General features: G+C 39.1%; 1 protein-coding gene and 1 long non-coding RNA gene across 52 annotated transcripts in view; one reads left to right on the top strand and one right to left on the bottom strand.

The window, feature by feature from the left end:
• ABI3BP (ABI family member 3 binding protein) overlaps window positions 1-20,954 on the bottom strand; it is a 238,347-nt gene that overhangs the window by 102,657 nt on the left and 114,736 nt on the right. For 18 of the 50 annotated variants that reach the window (XM_070243854.1, XM_070243860.1, XM_070243859.1 and 15 more), the window contains exons 10-19: window positions 19,169-19,246; window positions 17,123-17,197; window positions 16,322-16,396; window positions 15,412-15,483; window positions 14,639-14,713; window positions 4,592-4,657; window positions 3,361-3,435; window positions 2,726-2,800; window positions 1,770-1,844; window positions 789-860 (exon numbers count right to left, since the gene is read on the bottom strand). In XM_070243854.1, the coding sequence (XP_070099955.1) occupies window positions 789-860; window positions 1,770-1,844; window positions 2,726-2,800; window positions 3,361-3,435; window positions 4,592-4,657; window positions 14,639-14,713; window positions 15,412-15,483; window positions 16,322-16,396; window positions 17,123-17,197; window positions 19,169-19,246 (738 nt within the window). The remainder of the gene's footprint in view (window positions 1-788; window positions 861-1,769; window positions 1,845-2,725; window positions 2,801-3,360; window positions 3,436-4,591; window positions 4,658-14,638; window positions 14,714-15,411; window positions 15,484-16,321; window positions 16,397-17,122; window positions 17,198-19,168; window positions 19,247-20,954) is intronic. The other 32 variants (XM_070243857.1, XM_070243862.1, XM_070243868.1 and 29 more) reach the window with 2 other exon arrangements.
• LOC138919281 (uncharacterized) overlaps window positions 1-20,954 on the top strand; it is a 140,547-nt gene that overhangs the window by 86,018 nt on the left and 33,575 nt on the right. The window lies entirely within an intron of this gene.

Below are 20,954 nucleotides of genomic sequence, written 5' to 3'. Positions count from 1 at the left end.
AAAATAAAGAAACAAAATAATCAACAAATCAATATTTAGGCATTTCAGTGTCTAAAACCACGAAAGGAAAACCTATACTGTAAGCGGAATGAACCATCATCTTGGAAGATTTTGGAAATATTCCATTAAAAGAATATTTCACAGAGCAGCATTTAATGGAAATACAGTGATAAATTTTCATACGGTTTGAAAAAAACATTTCAAGAGAAACAGCATTGCCGCTAAGTAGTCACAATAACTACACAAAGTAAGTGATCTGAACGCATGATTTAAAAAAAAATCATTGTCATCATTTTGCCCCCTTATTTCACATTCCTCGGCCACGTCTAAGTCTTTAAGCACCAGAAAAAAGACATTTTTTAAAAATAATATTCACTGACAGGTATAATGCCATGATTGGCAGCATAAAAAATTCTACTAACACCATAATAGAAAGTCATTTTTTCCAAATGAAGTCTGAAGGTGAACTTGGGGGCCTTACTCAAAAAAATGGAAAACAGTATATAAGGCTCAACTTCATATTCAACAGTTGGGTAGAGGATGAGAAAGCAGCAGTGGTTTAGCAGCTTTCCTAGGTACAGGATGATGTCTGAATGCTGAGTTCAGATCTGCTGGCTACAGGGCCAGCTATTCAAAACCAGGAAAGCCATGGAGTTGATGTATTCTATGGGATTTTCAGTATTGTTGAAATGATCCAATTGAACACTGGTTGAGACATTACAGAAAACCTGGGGCTCTGATTTCCATGGTGAAATGAAGTAACACATCTACTAAGGACATATCATTACCCAGCGTTGTCCGTGTAGGTTCAAAACTTTTAGAAACTTTAGATGCAATTGTTCCAGGACTTGTGGTTCTTTCTGGTGATGGAAAGGAAAAAAAATATTAAGATTTCCTAGAGACAACAAAAGATATCCTTCAAAGAGCAACTGAATGACCCTTTTAAAATTCTGCCATATTTAGTTGTCAGTGTTTACAAAGTGTGCAGTGAGTGAAAGTTTTGGGAAAGAACTTTTAAACTCAGTTATAATAGTATAGGCTATAAAAATTGAATTTATGCTACAATGAAATAAGCAAAACTTGTTCGTTGAGAGTGATTCTGAGTATGTTATTGACAATGGAGAGCATCACCTCCAGGTGGATAAGCTACCTCCACCACCGGAGCTGTATTGCAATTCATGTCATTCCGCTCTCCTTTTCCGCGGTCTAAACTCTGCACAAATTATGAGACTTGCATTCTCAACTCACTGTCGTTTCTGAGCTTCTACACAAGTATTTTAGTCTCACAAGCAGATTATACCATCTTATGCTGCTCTCTCATTGTTCATGATGTATTATCTGTTTAAGATTATAAGCAGTCGGAAAGCCGGAGTCATCTCCTGTCCATCTCAGCCATTGCCCTTGTGCAAAACTGGAAACACAGCAGGCACCCAAAACAAGAAGTGTCTGCTTCATAAACACTTAAACATAGATGCATACCAAGAAAATGAATCACACTGCTCAGCTTGCTCTGTGCGCCGTGACAGTAGGACTGGTTTCTATGTTTATACCAAAATGTGCATGTAAGAACATCACTTACATAATTTTCGATCAAGTCTTATTGAAAATGTTTAATTCTTGTCATTTTGCATTAATTATTCATCTTCGGTTAATTTCAAATTTTGTAAGGAAACTTTACCCTAAAGAACCACACCACTTCTTTTTATGATAAGGAGATGAAGGTTATTAGGAAAAAAATATCCTGAAAGGATCCAGAGACAGTTATTTACCAGGTTTGGTTCTTGGTGTTTTGGGCCTGAGGCGGCGTTTAGGTGTAGAAGGGATGGACGTAGTTTGCAGGGGAGCTGAAAGAAGATTAAATACAGCTTTGATAAATGGCATTTCTCAGGGGTCGATCAGGTTGTAACAGTAAACTTGTAAACTTCTTGAGTACCAAAGCTGCTGTTTGTTTCTTTGTATCCCCACAACGTGGGGCATCATGCTTTATATATAGTAGGTGCGTGATAAATACGTGTTGATTGGGCCAAAAGGGATGAAATTTCTATATGAAAATTGAAGGCATGTTGTTCAGTTAAATGTACTGGAAAGCGAGCCTCTTGAGGGATTTAAGAACACAAGGCAGTTAAGAACTCAAAAGACGATTTACCAAACAGCGGGGCAGAAGCACAAACAAAACACTTGGGCTTTAAAGAATGGAAAGTTCAGATCTTTAATTCTTGGCACATTGCTAACCTTACCAGGAGTTAATGAACTTTATTATTCCAGAAACTTTCTATTATAAAATGCAGGTTGTGTTCCCTCTCTTTTACCATCTTTCTTCATCACATCCAGATCGCAGAGCCCATGTGGTGTTCTTTATACTTAGACTACTTTCAGAAAAATACTCTGACCAACTGATATCTAAACGTGCTAAATAGAAGGGAATATATTTTAACATAATTATCATCTATAATTCTGCTACTCTTTTCTGGTTGGCAAATTGGAAAGTCGTATAGAAAGGAAATAATTCTTCAAAATATAATGACATCAAGACTATGGAAATTCTTTGAGGATTATCACAAGGCTAAATGTGATCATTAAGCTAGTTCTTTGAAGAATTTCATGGCAGAGAATGAACAGAAATGTTTACTACTGAAAATATTCCCCAAAAGCCAACAGGACTGATTCTTCTTTGTCGCTTTATCTGTTCATACAAAGCACACAACTTTACAAATGTCATTATTACCAGGTGTTGTAGGTTGCATTTCAGGACTGGTAAAGATTTCCAGTTTTTGCGGAACAAATGGTGTTTCACTGGGAGCTGAAAACACAAACATCCCATCCCACCAAGTAATTCCAGTTAAAATGAGGTATTTTAAGAGTTTTAACATGCTTGTAGATGGTGTTGCAAAGCACATGCTGCAAATACATGATTAAGGATGAAAAATGCATGTAGTCTTGAAAGCTGGTGGGTGAAATGATGATTTAAAGTGGGAAAAAGATCGGAGTGATAATTATTCAGTAGCTCACTCCAGGCAGACTCAATGCATGGAAGGGAGATGACACAGGCCACACACACAGGAGATGGGATGGTATGGATGATGGAGATGTCCATGCAGCTTTCAAAGCTTGTCATTCCTTTAAGGATGGAGAAAATATCAACTATTACAGTTAAAAACAAAAAGAGAGAGAGAGTGGTGAGCCCAAAATGGAACATAAGATGCCTGCATTCAGGAAAAAAAATATAAATATATATTCAGAAATAGGAAAGAAAGAAATGATTAGATGTGATGGAATGAAATGGTCATTTGGAAGAAAGGCATTCACATGGATTTTCTTTTGATGGAAAACAAAGTATGATTTTTCTGTTAAAAACATTACCGAGTGTTGCCCTTGGCTGTTCAAGAGTTCTAGAAGTTTTAGGTGGGACAGAATCCAGAAATGGATCACTTGTTGCTGTTGGAATAAACGTCAACATTTATAAAAGCAGGAAAAGGCCCCAGGAATAAAATGCAAATTCAAGAGTAATAAATTAAACCTCATATGGAGAAAAATACCAAGAACACTTGAGAGATTGCTGACCAATATTTTTAAACTAGTGATTCATTAGGAGATGAAGATGAGCCCACTTCTAAAAACAAACATACTTTAAACATTAGAAATCATGATAAAACAGTGCTTCATATATTCAACTTGCTTTCAACTGGTTTCTCTGGTTTCTTCCTTCTGTTTCTTAACTGTGAAATTGAATCCACTCGGTGTTCTATTTCATTTTTTTCTTATTTTCTGCTGCTGTTTAAAATTCTTTGCCTCTATTTACCATGGCACAATAATGCTGGGATAAGGTAACACATACACAAAATATCAGACAACTATCTGTGTCTGGCAGAGGCCTGTCTTATTCACCTTGAACCTCCCACAGTACCTAGTTTAGCAGGTGCTTAATAAGCACTTGCTAAAAGGAACTGTTGAACTGAGTTAAACTCACTGTAGGTGGACCAGTAAGTGACGTCAAAGATTAGTTCCAACTGAGCTTCTATAGACCAAAGAATGATGTGCGCCCTAGAGCAGGATTTCTCACCTCAGCACTATTGCCATTCAGGGCTGGATCATTCTTTGTTATGGGGGATGTCCTGTACATGGTGGGGGTTTAGCAGCATCCCTGGCCCTACCCACTAGATGTCAGTGGCACCTTACCCAGTTGTGACAACCAAAAATGTTTCTAGCCGTTGCCAAAGGCCTCTGTGGGGAGAAGAGAGCAAAATCACCCCCATCTGAGAAGCACTGCTCTAGAGAAAGTTCTCTAGCAATCTAAAATCTTTTTAGAATGATTCTGAACAGTAAAGCAATAGGCCATTCCATGACTTTGCTTCGGTGACCAACTCGGTGTGCATGTCCCATACGTGGCCGAGCTTATGTACTGATGGAGGTAAAGAAATAATGGCTCAGTAGGAGGAGTGGGTCGCATCCATTTCCCTGACGCAGGCTGCCATTTCTTCCCTGCACAGGTCTAGAGAGTGCGCTTGTTCACTCTGCAAAAATTGCAGGGAGAACTCGGCAGTGTTGTTAGAACACTTGGCATCCAAAGAAATAATTGAGAGGCCGGGTATACCTGTGTGGGGCTCTGACAGTTCAGGCGCATCTGATGTTGCAGGGCTTGAGAAAACATCATAAGTTGCTTTTAAAAGAAAAGATAAAACAAAAGAAAAGATGTTAATTTTGATAATTTTAAAAGATTTCATGACATATTCTAATACTGGCTGCAGAAGGACAGCTGTGTGGTTGCTAGGGAGTTCTGGCTGTGGGCTGTGGGGCTTGTCACTAGAGTGTAAGCAATCACTAAGACTTGCCTCCAGTCCTTCCTGCCCGGAACTGAGGGCCTTCACACAACGAGCCCCGACACTGGCCTCCAGGGTGGTGCGAGCATAGGAAGTGGTGCCAACTCTAAATCAAAGAGCTTCAGAGTGTAAACATAAGTGAAGTCAGATGGCAAATTGGGGAGAGATTTCCAGCGAAGGAAACAGCAGCCACATGGAGGCTATTTGCACAAAGTCTGCCGTTTAGTCTTTCTACTTAGTAAAAGTTACTGTCATGATACCTTAGGTTTGGACAGCACTTTACAGTTTGCACAAGATTTTCTCATATATCAGTTTATTTAATCCTCTTAAGTCCCTGAGAAATAGGTGAAGTTGACATTATCCCCATTTTACAGATAATGGGGTATTACCTCCATCCTCTACATAATGAAGTTGCAATTCTCAGCAGTGAAGACATTTGCCAGTGGTCACACACTGGGATTGTCATATTTTCCATTCCATCAGCAGGACCAGGAACGGCAGAGTTAAGACCCATCCTCTCCTCTTGCACGAACCCTCCCGCCATGTTTCCTAGAGGCAGCTTTCCTTCCTGCTCCCCCGGGGAGCCATGAGCCCTCCTATAATCTAAGTGGATTTAAAGATAACTTTCATACTCTACATGAAATAAAGAAGGCAGGGTGGCCCTTAAAAATAAAGATTAGTTTTAATACAGAGATAATTTTCATGTTCACATGAGTTGAATCTGCAAGCAAAAACAGCATCAAAATAAAAATGCTCTCTTTTCTGCACGAACAGCTGTCACTGTGGTAACGAGAGGTGTAGAGAAAGCATGAACGGTTATGAGGTAGATGTTACTTTGCTTGCCCCTTCAAATAAACTAAAAAGGCGGGAGCTTACAGGGAAATTTACTCATCAGGGTTACTTGTAATTCAGTGACAATGTAATGATTTCGAACCGTTGCTAGTTGAAGCTGTAAGAAAGACAACATCAGGCCTGTGACACACTCTGGCAGACAGAGAAGGCAGTTTACATTGTACCACATACTGAAGAGGCAGGAAATACATTCCAGTTTGTGAAGGTGGATCTATTGCTTTGCAAAATCTTCAAAAACAGAAAGAATACTAAGAGTTGAAATATGCAAACATTCTGAGAGTAAATCCATTACTTCGTAATGTAAACTTTTCTTTAGCCCGGCTATAATTTTAAAGGGTGAGATAAATGACTAATCTTTTAAGGGACAAAAATGCTGGCAGTTGTTGATCTCAGGCTGGCTTTAAGCCAGTTTCATGTCATGGCTCCAGCAAAGTCAGCTCTACCTACTACTAAATAAATTAGGAAAACTTGACCAACTTGTATTTGACCCTCTCATACTAGGTAAGAAATTGTGAATTAATAGTTTGACTTATTTATGTTGTTCCTTTTGAAAAATGCCACGACTGTCTTGATGTCATCCTAACTCCCACATTTTCCTTCCATTCAGTGACATTGGACCAACTTTCTTATATTCAGTACTTTTTGTCCTAAGAGATGATATTTATTCACTCTCTTTCTACTTCTTTTCCATATTTACAATTCCCTTCCATTCTGGAGTTTCCAAGCTGGGATGCCATCTTCCCTCAAGTTTGTCCAAGAAGGCACTCTTCTGGGGAAAGAAGCCGTCCTTACCTCATCTTCTGGCAATTGTGGCTTATGTCTGGAAGTTCCACATTGTCAGGGACCTCTAACTTCCAAATATTTTCTCAAATATACTTAAGATCAAAATAAAACCTTTGCCAACAGACTTGGTCCCTGATATTTCTGTTTCTGAGAGTTGAGTAATGAAGAACAAGAGTGCTGAAAACACACAAACACCACTGGATGGCAGACATATGTTGTTTGGGGAGCTTCAGGAAGCACACCACCCCTATTTCATTCATGGCTTATACAAGAGTTTTTGACTCTGAAGCAACATACGTCAGGGGAGAGGACAGTGTCAAAAATGGAGCTCTCTAAAAATCAACAGCTCTTGATTTCTTTACAAAATCTTGTATACGCACGTCTATACCAGAGCACATGCATGAAATGGTGAGGCATCCTTGGTTTTTGAGGGTCTACCCCAGCCATACAATCGATACATAGCTAAGGGTTAGGGCTGAACCCTTCTATTTTTCAGACACTCCACATGCTACCATGCAACGTTGTTTACAGGCAAACATCTCCTGTCACCTATGCTCACTTGAGTGGATGAAGCGCTCCAGCTCTCCGACATTAAGCACCATCTCTAATCTTGCCTTCACAGAACATAAATGGGACCCAAAGTTGTAGGAGAAATCTGATACAATGAGTAAAATAGGCAGTTCAAGTCAAAGGTTATGAAAAGCAATACTAGTTTCTTTCAAAAAATCACTAATGACTTATAATCATGATAACTAAATTTTACTTTGATATTTTTCAGAGAAAAATATTAGTAATAGGAAATAAGCGGCACAACCATTTGCTCATAACTTCCTACAATCACATTGTTAAATTATGTTTTGTTGGCTGTACATTTTATTTTTACTTTTTAAAAACTGATTAGATGCAAATTCCATAATAAAAATGCTCTGGAGACATTTGATGGCACACGCTAAGGCATTTCCAATGATGGAGAATTTTTCATGTTATTTTATTCAAATCCATGAATATTAATAACTACGTGAAAGACTTTCCTTTTTAAACATAGATTCTTAGACAAAAGCCCTCATTAGGACAGAAATTGTGTCTGTCATGCTCATTACACACTCCAAAGTTTCTCTACCCCAGAGCCCGGTACTTGCTGGAGACTCTGCAGAACTAACGTACAAGACGTGCTTTACAAGGAACAAACAACGATCAGTTTGACATTTGGGTGGTTTATGCTCTTAGTAAGGATAAATGAGAATAAACAAACAGATCCTTTAGTTATTTTATGATACACGTACACGTGCATACAAATCTTTTCCTCTATTACACTGTCACCTGCCATGTGTCACACCCTGCCGTGGAAAGAGAAGCCTAGAAACATATATGAAGAAGCAACAGGAAAATGCAACAGGACTTTCAATAAGTAGCTGGACGAGAAAAACATTTATAAACACCACACACAGAGTTCTCAGTACCATTTACATAAATAAATAACGCTTTCTTCAGTCCATGGAAAAATAAAATACCTTTCTGGTTGGCCTTGAGATCTGTAAAAATATTGCCGGCAAGAAAATGCTCATGAAGCAAAACTAAAGGCTGAGGCTATAAATCTCTAAGAGGCCACAGTAAATCTGTAAACCATCTGCTATGCTGAATTCTATTTTCCTGCTCTCGAAGCATCAACACCACCACTTGTTCCTACTCTCTGTCCTTTCTGGGGCTTAATCCAGGTGGGTGGGCCAGATCTATGCTAATCAGAACCTCACAGGCAGGCAAGAAGGTCTAAAGGTAGAGGTCAACCTCTTTTCAACCACTCTGAGCAAAGCACCTGTCGTCAAAACTTCCTAACCAGTCCGTGTACCTCTCCTCGCGCACGCCGATCTCTGCAGCTTTCAGCTCTTTAAATAATTTATAGAGCTTAAAACACACTGCAGTTCACTGAAATTCTACAAAGTACTGAAAGAATTAAACACTGAAGATAATGAATGATGAACTCCTAAAGGCAGTTCTCAAAGCGGATTCTCACGAAGAGACTGAGGCCGACCACCCTCAGTTGACTCTGCATCAGGGGAAGTCTCTAATGGTAACTTTACTGCTCAAGGGGAAACAATTACGCCAGAAGGAAGACTTAGTAACAAGTCACAGAACATTTGGAGGGAAGCTCAGTTTGTCTGGACGTGCTGGGGAGGAAGAGGCAGGAGGGTTTTCTAAAGACAGAAACAAACACACGGAATCATCCCGGGTTATATGAAGAAACCATTTTCCGTATTTGATTTGAGATGTGAATCCCTCCTGGTACTAAATGATGGACTTTTAAGAGGATGATCAAGTGAATTAAGGAGGCCTAACACTGACGGCATCATCAAGCCGGAAACAAAAAGTGGACTTCCATCCTCCTGCTCCAGCCATAGAAGGGCTTTAGAAATCATGCACATGCCTCATCTGCAGGATGATGAACACACAGCATTTACGCTGCTTCTCCCACCTCTGACGCCCATGGAAAACACAGGGAGCTGGGCACACCATCGTTTTACTCCCCGAGACTACGCAGGGCCTCAGAGCCCGGTTTACAGAATGATTCATGCTGCCGCTCTAACTGAACAGTGTGACCGTGTGACACGATTTACCATTTACCATCCCCGCCATGGGGTTAACAGGACATCAGGCCCTTCCCACGGGGCTACAGGGCCTCTTTGAGTAACAAGGCACTTATCTTTTCCATTCTCCTTAAACATTTTTATGCAAGTGAGATGGAGACCCAAGAATCAATTGATATGCTCACATATATACAAGCTTAGAGTATTTTTATGTTCTCTCTTCCTTCTTTTCTTTCTTTTTATTAGTTAAATAATTTATTGTTGCTGTTATTGTCACTATTGAGTGTCTACAGCAATTCTGGAAGTTTGGGATAGGTAGGGTGGTGGGAAGAGGATGCATTCAACATGAGTCCATTGTAATAAGGAAATGGCAACAGGGCACCCCTTATGGGCTGTCAAGTAGATTAAGTGACTTATGCATTATTTCTAAGACATAAAACCTAATGACAAAATTTATATATTATTTGAATTTTATAGATGTGGGAACTGAGACTCTAAGTGGTTAAATCACTTGTCTACCAGCACATAACTGGTAAACAGTTGAGCCGGTTATGAACCCAGCTCTGTCTCACCCCCTAGCTCACAGATTAGTGATTACATTCACCATGAGAACACACTTCAAGGAGTGGGCAGCCATTTTCACAGACCACTTGATGTTTCTTAAAAATCTAGAAGGCACCTGGCCCTAACAAGAACATTTAATTTACTCTGCTGCAAAGCTGCTCTGGGAAAATTTCAAAGCAAGCTATATGACATTGTCCCACTTTTAACTTGGAGTGGTTTATTGGGCAGAAGATTAGGTAAGGAACGAGAATCTAGTTTTTGCTCCTTCATCCATTCAGAGGCAAGTCTCTCACATATCTCCTCAAGATAAATAAAATCATAACTCTCTTTGCTTCCAGGGACTTCTGGAGGATCAATATGATGGTATATATTCAACCTTTGAATCTCTTAATAGAAAATACTATGCAAATGCAAAATTATATTATTCCAGTGAAGAAGTAATCCAACAAGTATGTGCACATACATGCAAATGCACAATGCATTGGTGGGGGGTGTGGAAGGTACTGAGAACTCTGCTAGAACTCACTCTGTAATAACACAGAAATCATAGTCAACTGGCCCCTTCCAATAGAACACAAGACTAATTCTATTGCATCATCAGAAAGATTGACTTTTCTGAATGATTGTCACAAGTACCTAAGTATTTCTAAAATGTTGCCAACTTCCTTTTAATACAGAATTTGTAAATAGGTTTACCTTCTGGCATGTAACTATAGAGCAGATTTTTATAATTTCCTTTCTATACTTTAAGGAAAATTGGATTTGCCAAGGGAATCAAAATCAATCAATCCTACTTAAACGCACTTTAGAGAAGGCTTAAGACAAAATACAATTCCAAACAATGAAAGATTAGGGCAAATAGGCTGACACTGGGGAGGAATGTTTGATGACTACACTTCTCAGATTTCCTGGAATATTCCACATTCCAAATACCCTGTCCCATTCGTCATAAACTATTGGAATGACCCAGGGATTTCAATATTCAGCATGCAAATTAGAATTTCCACATAGCTTTTTATATCCAAAAGTAATACACAAATCCTTTTGAGAGCATGCATCCTGATGATCTGGTACAGAATATGAAGTAACTGTGGAAACAAATCCAGTAAATGCCAAAGCAAAATGAATTTTACAAAAGGTATGGATAAATCATATTTAATGGTCAATAACGAGAAAAGCAGCCCCTGGCATCCAGGAGCTGGCCAGGCTCCCACAGCTGGGCTGTGGTGTTGTCCTGCTGAAAGTCCACAGTTTGAAAGAACACCAATATCAGACAAGACCACTTAGTGACCAAGATGGATCAAGACAAAAACAAGACCACTCTGTAATTGTGCAGAACACACAAATGCACGAACACAAAAGTTACCATCCTCACAGTCTGGCTAATATGAGTAATTGCTGCTTCTTTACCAATCACAGCTTTAGCTTCACTCTATTCTTCTTGCCTTCTAGTTAAGAATTATGAAGATATTCACTCACAGAATCACTCCACTTTCTGACAGCATCCAATCCAAAGCAAAGCTTCCCTTCTTTGGACTTGCCCCAGAATCACCTAATATAAGACCAAATCCTATAACAAATCCTTTCCAAAACCCTCTTACTAAGCGATCCCCCAGTTCCTCATGGTCTGCATTCTCCATTGTTGCAATGAGTAAATAAACTTAACTTTGTTTAAACACAGGTGTCTTCCTGGTGGTCTTTGGCTGAAGGAAATTGACATAGTAAATATAGACACATTGTATCCCAACACAGGAAACAAAATGTGTTCATTTTGCTATAATAATGTCATTAATACCAGCTAAAATACGTCATTTCTTCAAAGGATTTAACAACTAAAAACAGGACCAATGGTTTTATGAACCAGTATTCAAGTATTATCTCTACCTCTCTCTTCTTAATTCTCAAGACTATTGCATTAGGAAGCCATGTGAGTAATTGGAAAACAAAATAAATAATCATATGCATCAAAACTAAATAAGAAATTGAGAGAAACTCAGCACATCTGTAATCACACAAACTCAATTATAAGAAACAAGAAAGGCCGAAATGAATGAAAGAATGGCATGAACTTATCAACTCTTTAAATCACAAATAATGCATATGGCAAATTTCAACTTGAAATTTAACACATCAGGAAGATGACACAAGACACTTACGCAAGAATTAGATGGAAGCATTTTGCTCAGCAGAAACAAGAGATACTTAATCATCCATTTTGAGAAACCAATCTTAGATTGATTTGAGGCCTCCTGTCCTCTAACTGTCCTGTAATCATTTGCTGATTCTTATCTGCACCATGTGAAAGATTAAAGACTACGGCCATCAGCTTGTGCTTCCTGAACCTTAATGTTCATATACATCACCTGGAGATCTTGTCAAATGGCAGATCCTGATTCCAAAGATCTGGAGTAAAGCCCAAGACTCTGCCTTTTTAACAAGGTCCCCGGTGATGCCAATACTGCTGGTCCAAGGATTATACTAAATAGCAGAGAGGAAAATGCAATGCTCTAAGGGCAGGCGAGGAAGTCTCTGGGGCTAATGCTCATGCCTGTAGTCATCACCTACTGAACTGGGACAGCCTATGTCAAGCCCTAGCACATCACGCAAAGAGAGTTGGCAGGTGACAGGTTTTTGGAAGTCTCTGGCATCCTAAGGTTGCCCTGGCAGGAGTGAGGCAGCTGCAAAATGAAACTGCTTCCTGCTGCGTTAGCCACTGTCCATAATCCGTCAGGGCAAGACCAGAATACTCCTTTTCTGGAATTAAAGGCAAGGAGAACCTTTCTTTTCCATCCTTCCTTCCTTCCTTCCTTCCTTCCAACTTCCTAACTTCCTTCCTAACTTTCTTCCTTCCTTCTTTCCTTCTTCCTTTCTTCCTTTCTTTCTGCCTTCCTTCCTTCCTTCCTTTCTTTCTTTCTGTTTTTTGCTGAGGAAGGTTAACTATGAGCTAACATCCACTGCCAATTCTTCTCTTTTTTTGTTTGAGGAAGATTAGCCCTGAGCTAACATCTGTGCCAATTCTTCTCTATTTTTTTTTTTTTGTATGTGAGACACCTCCACAGCATGGCTGGTGAGTGAAGTAGGTCCACGCCCTGGATTTGAACCCCTGAACCCAGGCTCCTGAAGCGGAGTGTGTGGAATTTTAACCACTGAGCCATGGGGCCTGGCCCACGGAGGAACCTTTCTTTTATTGGGATTTACAAACTTATCTGTCTTGGTCTCTTTGTAACTCTGCAACCTTCACCTTCCAGCATATTCTTCCCAATCCCCAATGTTTGCTTCAATTCAGGCTTTATATATAATTCATGTCCTAGGTGTTAAAATTTCATAAATGGTCTCCTTGAGAGTTTGGTCAGTTTGCTCTTGAATAATCATAGAGTCAGAAAAACTAGAGGGTGCTGAAGGGAAACCGAGGGGGATCCTATGTTCCCTATGTTATAACCCAAAAGCTGAGAGATGAAAGGGACCTAAGAGTTCTTCCAGTCCAGTGGGCTCCCAAAGTGTTTGGGCTGGGAGACGTGAAGGATGTGGCCGTCAGGCCAGCTCTGCTGTAGTGCAGCCTTAAACCGTCACACACACCGGTGGACTAGTTGTTGTTCCACAGTCACAGCTCAGCTGTGCCTGCGTGACAGCTAATGGAACTAGACACTCAGTATGAAACTCCACCCCAAACCCAGATTTTAGACTCAGGTGGCCTGGATTTCTAAAGGTATCTTTGCTCCCACATTAAGTAATTGCACCAGAGTCTTAGGGTCAATGACTAGCGGAACCAAAGACCCAATGTGAGGCTTCTCTGGATTGGCTGAGAACCGTAGCCAACTTTCAAGGGTTTTCCCACTTGAGAAAACTGGGGGAGTCTATAACAGACACACTTGCTTCATTTGATGCCGTCTTCTCTTTTGCTGAGATCTGAGCCCATTACACTTACCGGAGAAAGGATAATTTGACTAAGATCTACGCATCTGAAGGCTCAATCTCATCCTTTCTCACACCAGTCCTCTGCTGGACTCTTCTGGAGAATACCACAAAATGTCGGTGTACTTAACTTCATAACATGAACTTCTAACTATGATATGTAATACTATAGTATGTACTATATATACTATAGTACAGTATATATAGATATATTGTATAGCATATAATATATTATGGTACATACTATATTATTATACTATATTGTATGTCTGCAAAACAATTACAACTACCAAGTTCACAAAAATTAAAAAACAAGTAAAACAAAATTCATGGAAGTAATCATAGTGTTTTCTGAGATTTCCTTGTAATTCTCATTTGCTGAATGTTCTCTTTAGTTGACTGCTAGACATCAAAGAAAAGATGTATAGGAGAAAACTTTCTAACTGAGAAAAATCTATTTTTCAAAAAGAAAGTGATCTCCTTCTATGAGTTGTAGTGGCGGAACACAAGAATTCTCAGGGGAAAAAAGGCAGTCGCCACAGTTTACAAAAGAGTAAATGACGACCCAGAAAAGGGGAGATGGTCATATGGTTAGTGGGGAAGCCAGAACTGGAACTGAAGTCCATTACTAATGCCAGGACCGGAGGTCTTTGCTCTGTGTCACAATGTGTTTACAGAGTGTAGGACTTAGGAAAATATCTGGCACATAGTAAGCTCTCAAATGTTTGTTGAATATTTTGCTGAAAAAGAAGCAAATATCTTCCTGCAAGGGAAACGTTAAATTCACACTGTCACATCAGACCGTGACATGATGCATCTTACTTTTGTTACTGTTCTCATGTCAGTAAAGAGATCTCTAGAAAATCAATGAGCCAATTCATGGTCCATCTTCTAGCCAGATTTCTGATTATATATCCAGACATTGAAACACAGATCTTTAAAACAAATGCAAAACCATTTTGCTTTTGTGTTGAGAAAAAAGTGAGATTGATGTAAGTATCCAGAATGGATTATAGCTTTACCATTTACTACAAAGTATATTGATATTCAACTAAGGAGTCTATAAAAATAAAAACAAGTTATTCAATACTGTTGTGCCAATCTATTTTTTAAAAAGAAAGCAATTACCAGTTCGAGGTGGTAGAACTTTGGAATCTTCAGATGTTTTAGTTGTAGGTACAATCCATGGCTTTTCACTTGAAGCTACAGCAAAAAGAAAAGGAATTTGCTGAAGATGTTTTTGGGAAGATGAAGAGACAGAAATAGGTTGCTGGCATGGTTAAGTGGCTACCAGAAGCCTGCAATAAAACGCACATACTGATCCAATAAAAAGTCATCACGTATCAGGGAGAAATCAATATGCATCCGCTCCTGACAGCATTTGATCAGTGACTAGAGAGAGACCAGAGTGTGGTATCATACTCTCAACATTGAGGTCAGAAAGCTAACTAAATGGGCTGTATAGAATTAACAGACTGATGATTGTCACTAAATTTGTAGAAAACCCATTCAGACAAACAGGTGAGTTTTTTTCTTAATTGTTTTATTGGTGAGGAAGATTGGCCCTGAGCTAATATTTGTGCCAGTCTTCCTCTATTTTGTATGTGGGACAATACCACAGCATGGCTTGACGAGTGGTTCAAAGGTCTGAGCCTGGGATCTGAACCCACAAACCCCAGGCTGCCAAAGTGGAGTGCAGGAACTCAACCACTATGCCACAGGCTGGCTCCTTTTTTTCTTTTTTTTTTTTTTTAACCAGATTGACCACTTGTTTGTTTGGCTGAGTTAACTGAATTCATCAGTTCATTGAGGTCTGCAGAGATAGGACCCAGTGGTGTGTCCCACAGAATTGAGCAATCACCAACCACATCTTCACACCAGATTTAAGGTGCTGTTATTACCCAAGGTGCCCCCAGCTTTCTCAAAAGGGAAGGATGTTTTTGCCTGAGGAAGTTCTGGAATGCTTTTCGGAGCTGTAATGAAACACACAAGAAATGTTATGATTTGAGGTATAAGTAATAGAGAAAAGATTTTAAAAATCTCAAGCTTGCAAAAACAAAAAACAAACACGAAACAGCAAGTGACTCACATCAAGTAGGGACCTTAGTAGTATTTCTTACTCCTGTGTTTTAATACTGGATAATACAATAAAGCTTCGGTTTCTATTTTTTAAAATCAAGCCCCTAAATTTGAGGAATGTGGGCTCTTCTTCTCATCCTTATTAGTTTCCTAACTTCTTCAGCTATGTGTGTGTATGCTCTTAGAAATATTTCATTTAAACTCAAACCAATCATCAGACACACCTGGACTGGAAAATGTCCATCTAAGAGGTTTTAAAAATAGAATTGTGGTAACTATGTGGATTTATATGAAAGCTCCCTCTCAACAACTTTTTTGATATTGTACTTAAAGAAATTCTAAGAATTCTAAGAAGCAGTCTGAAGAGATATCATAAATTTATTTTCTCTATCAAGAGAAACAATTGAGTAAAAAGATACTTAGGAAAAATATAGAAGATAATTTATTCAGTGACACAGTGACTTTGAATTAAAAAGAATCAAATCATGACCACCAAAAAGAAAAACAACCGAAAGATTTGTCATAGAGAGTGACTCTTTAGGATCCTAAATTATAAAATAAAGATTTTTATAACATTTGAGGGCTTGCAGTTGGGGAGGTCATTGTTCTATAAAACATGGTCCCTCCTTTCCTGCGAGGAGATGAATTTGAATGAATGAGCCTAAGAAGTCCTTCCAAGCATGTATAAAATTTCCGAGGTAACAAGAACCTGCAGTGGTTAATAAATTTTACCTAGAGTGCTCAGTGGCAATTCAAACCTAGGTATTAGACTAGTTTGCGATGCTTCCGGCGTCCTTTCACTGAGAACTACAATAGAGAAGAATTCGGTTAGCAGCTGCATGAGTGGGGATTTGCACTGTGGCTTAACCATGATCGTGTGAAGCACGCTTACAAGGGAGTGCGCACCAGGAGGCTGATGCCTTTCATGGAAATAGCTGGCTGCCCCTGGAAAAGTTTTACACAGCTGTTAAAATTTGAAGGTATACTTTCAAAGGCCCATGGTGTGGCATGAAGATCAACGTCACAAGTACAGACAAAATACACACTGGCTCTTTTCTTCAGGAGAAGAGAGCAAAGCAAGTTAGAATCTCTTGGGCCAAGAGGCAGCTAACTTGCATGGCGTGAAATTTTTATTAAAAAGCATTATACTTCAAGGGATTCTCCTCAAGTTTAGTACGCACAAGACTTGGAAAAGCCAATCAAAGCAGAAAGCACACACATAGTCAAGACTTCCAGGTCTCCCCACCCCTCCAAGCTTTGTGGGGCAAAAGGCTGGAATTCGGTTTTTCTACACATCCCGAGAGACTGGCTAAAGGGCATGTGGTTAGCATCTAGCATCCAGAGCTGCCTAGGTATCAGTCACCAGGATCAAGGTGTGTTGCTAACTCTTTAGTCGAACTGACCCAAGAAATAGGAAGGTGGACTACTGCCAGGGAGGGGGAGAGTGGGGCGGGTGCTAAGGCATTGGGCTTACTTTTCTTTTCTATGAGTATTGGGAGTTATTTTTTAAGAAAAAAAAGTTCTTAGAATTACCCAGTGTTGTTTCTGAAATGTCTAATGCACTAGGCACGGTGGGTTTAGTGGTTCTTGGAACTGATTCAGGAGTCACTGGAAGGCAAAAAAGACAACTTTAGAAATTAAGATAAAATGATGAAGCAACTACAGACCATAGGCACTTTTGCTGCCCTTTAGAATTAGTAACGGATACTTATATAGACCAATTCAAGTTAATTCTGTTCAGGACTTCCGGGGTTGCCCGAGGTGCCTGAGCTGGCTCTCCTCCCAATCCTTTCTCTGGGTAGGTCTCTTTCTGTGTTCCAAAAAACACATTGAAACGACCTCCATCAAAGCACTTATCAGATGAATCATAATTTTTCATTTGTCTGCCTTTTTCTTTCTCTTTATCTCCAGGGCTTTAGCACAATGTCTGGGGTACAGTAAGGAAGCACATGATAAATGTTTATTAAGTGAATCAATAAATGGGCAAGTAAAAGAATGACCCAGGGCAAAAAGGTTTATTTAGAACTATGACATTATAAGATTTCTCTCTTCCAAACTGCAGCCCCAGGCAAAGCTTGGAACCGGGTTGAGATGATAAAGATTCAAATCCTTAGCCACGAGGTTGCTCCAAGCACTAGACCAAAGGCGAAGACGACTCGAGTAAACAGTTTTCAAGAAATAAGAAAGAATTTTTTGGGTAAATAGTTTCCTCAGTGAAAATAGTTTTCACTGAGATCTGGAATTAATGGTAAGCTAGACAGCTCCAGAATTTTGCAGAGTAAGGACATGAAATAAACACAATAACACTGAATACTGTTACGGTGTTTGCCTAAGTGTTTCTGAAGTGGAAAGTTCTGAGGAAGGTTTGGCAGAGAACTAAGAAATCTGTAGACTCTCCCATCAGACAGTGCACCAAGAGAAGAAAGTATAATTGGGAAAAATGAGTAGAATCTCTTGGGCAGAAAAGAACGTGACGCCTACACTTTTCTTGGTGTCGACCATTTACGTTGAAGTCAGAAAACCAACTAGGAATTTCATTCGAATAGATTATCCCAGCATCTTGAATAGCTTCTACCTCTGCCTTAGCTCTCTGGAAAGTGGGAGATGGAAGGTCCATCTCTCTCCTGTAGGCAGGACCATATACTTCCTAGTCCATCAGACATATTTGTACTTGAATAGGTTTCTTGAAATCAAGTTATTTTATTTCTCCACCAATCTTTGTCTTCTCTGGACTAGTTATGAGTCCAAGAGTGTAGGACAAGGTAAATATTTCAATCTATGGCAATTTTATGAATTGAATATTTCAGTTTAGGCAATTTTATGGTTAAAAAATTCACTTTAGATTGGAGTTACTTTGCTAAATGTGGATTTGGGGTAATTCTCACCAGATGTTTGTGTTACTGAGTCCTGGATGAGGTGGTATTACTTTGGCAAAAACTCCATATTTCAGAGAATAGTATGTCTCTGTTGGGCTGGACTTGGGTAGTTCATTCATAGAAGAAACGCTGAATGTTTGTTAGTAACAGCTGATGAATTATGGGGAATAACGCATACTGCATTTATTCTTTAAAGGATTTTTACTGAGCTCTCATGTGTTCTTCACACTAGGTTTGTTAATCTTCCAGAGACATTGTCATTGAATGATTCCAGGTACTTTCATAAATATCAAGCTATGGATTCATGAGAGATAATGGCATTTTGCTAAATAGACCACTTGTGAAAATGAAGAAATCAAAAACGGTCTTACGTTTTCATATAAAAGGAAAGCCCCAAACACACAGTACTACATTTAAGTACAAGAATATTTCAGAATGTTGAGGTAACAACTTTCACTTAGAGCCAAAAATATAGCTTCCGGATTATGTATTAGTTACATGATTCAACAGTTCATTTTGCGTCTGTTGTTTTTCCAAACATCAGATGAAGAACCTAGAACCTCCTATCATTTCGTGCTCATGATCAAAATGAATTTCCTACTGGCTCTTCACTGAAAAAAAGGTACAGGTTTGCCAATCATTTGCCATTAGAAAAAATATATTATTCATTCTCTCAACGTTAACAACATAGGGATCTCATTACCTGTTATGGGCTGTGCTGGGATTTTTTCTACCTCTGGTGTTTTAGATTCAGCAGGTAACGCCAAGGTTTCATTCTTAGCTAAAAAGTCAGAGAACAAACAATTTACCTCACTTCCTCATAATGCAGTGTCCCACTATAATTCATTCAAAACAAAATCAAGTAACCAACTACTTCAAGAAATCTACTCTGTTCTTATCCTTTCCCCCAGGCAGTCAACAACGTCATTGTGCATTTCCACCAGGATTAGTATGAGAGACGACAGTCCTCAGAATTCCTTCTCATTAACCCTAGGTAATTCTTTAAGATCTAAGTTAACATTGGAATGAAGAAAACAAATTACAACCAATATTTGGATAACTCTCAAGTCATTCTGATTCAGAAATAGAGTTTCTGGACGGCACAGACTGTATTGCAAATCCTCCTCGGAATTTTATATTCAAATACTCCTAATTAAAACAAAATCAATGAGTAGAAATTTTCCGTGATTATGCACAGAAAAAAATGTAATAGGTTATGACACTGAAATTTTAGAAAAACACAAATAACACACATAGGATACAAAATTATTTGAAAATATTTGTCACAAAAAAATACCAACAGTTATTTATTTCAGCCACATGTTAACATAGATCATTTCTTTTGGTCTCTGTGGGAATTTAGTGTAAAGAATGAAATCAGCTGTTTTTCCTTTTTTTTCCCCCTCCCTCTTCAGACAACCACTCAGGAAACTTCTTTCTAAAATTTAGGTATTCTTTTTCAAAGGAAGTACACTTCTAAAGCACAGTTCCCAATGGTTAAAATATCTCTCATTTAAAAACTGTGCTTAGAATTAACTTGATTCATGTGTTTAGCACACTGACTCAATGATCTACTTGTAATAATTTGAAGCAGTCTAGTGGTATGAAAGAATTCCTTTATCTTTGGGATACCCTGACCTTGTCCCCTTGAACTGATTCTCATCAGATGAGATTTCTGAGTCCTAAGGCTGTTCAGAACTTCCTGGGCTTCTCCACTTTGGCCCTATGGATGTTTTGGGCTGGATGATTCTTTGTTGCCGGGGCCTTTCCCGTGCACTGTAGGATGTGAGCAGCATCTCTGGCCTCTACCCATTGGATTCCACTACCACTTCCACAGCTGTGGGAACCGAAAATATCTCCAGACACTGCAAATATCCAGTGGGGGACAACATCACTCTCTGTGGAGATCTACTGATCTAATCTGTTCTCTCAAAGCTCTTTGAGGATGCAGATTTTGTAACCTCCTTCTGTAGTTCCCAGCACTGTTGTCAAGACCATTTTCTTCTTTTCAGTTAACGTGGGCACAAAATATTTATTTACTTCTGATGGACTTAAAAACATTTATGAAGTCATTCCTTCACACTGTTGATAGAGGCAAATCAGTTTTCCATATTGTGGAGGCGTACAATCCATTCCTGCAGAGAGCTGGTCATTCCCAGGAGTGATTGCAAGTGCCAGCAGGAGGTGTCACCAGGGCTGGCACACTTGCCACATCTGACAGTCAAGTGCATGCTTTGGATTTATGTGCATATGAAGTGGCCTAGCTTGTTTGCACAACAGAAATGTTCAGTATCACTGCTCAAATTCATTTGGCAGGACAGAAAGAGAAAGGACTCTCTTTCTGGAATAACTAAAGAAACAGATCCAGTAGAGTTTTATGATAAATTCTATTTTTAAAATTCCTAAATTTTATCAATGTTTTTTCCTGCTTCTTTTATAGTCATAGCTTTTGTGTAGAACCGTTGTGATTGTTAGCACAGAAAAAACAT

The sequence above is a fragment of the Equus caballus genome, chromosome 19, assembly GCF_041296265.1.
Source record: "Equus caballus isolate H_3958 breed thoroughbred chromosome 19, TB-T2T, whole genome shotgun sequence".
NCBI classification, from domain to species: domain Eukaryota; kingdom Metazoa; phylum Chordata; class Mammalia; order Perissodactyla; family Equidae; genus Equus; species Equus caballus.
Note: the sequence above shows the minus strand (reverse complement) of the source record. Positions and strands in the feature narration are given on the sequence as shown.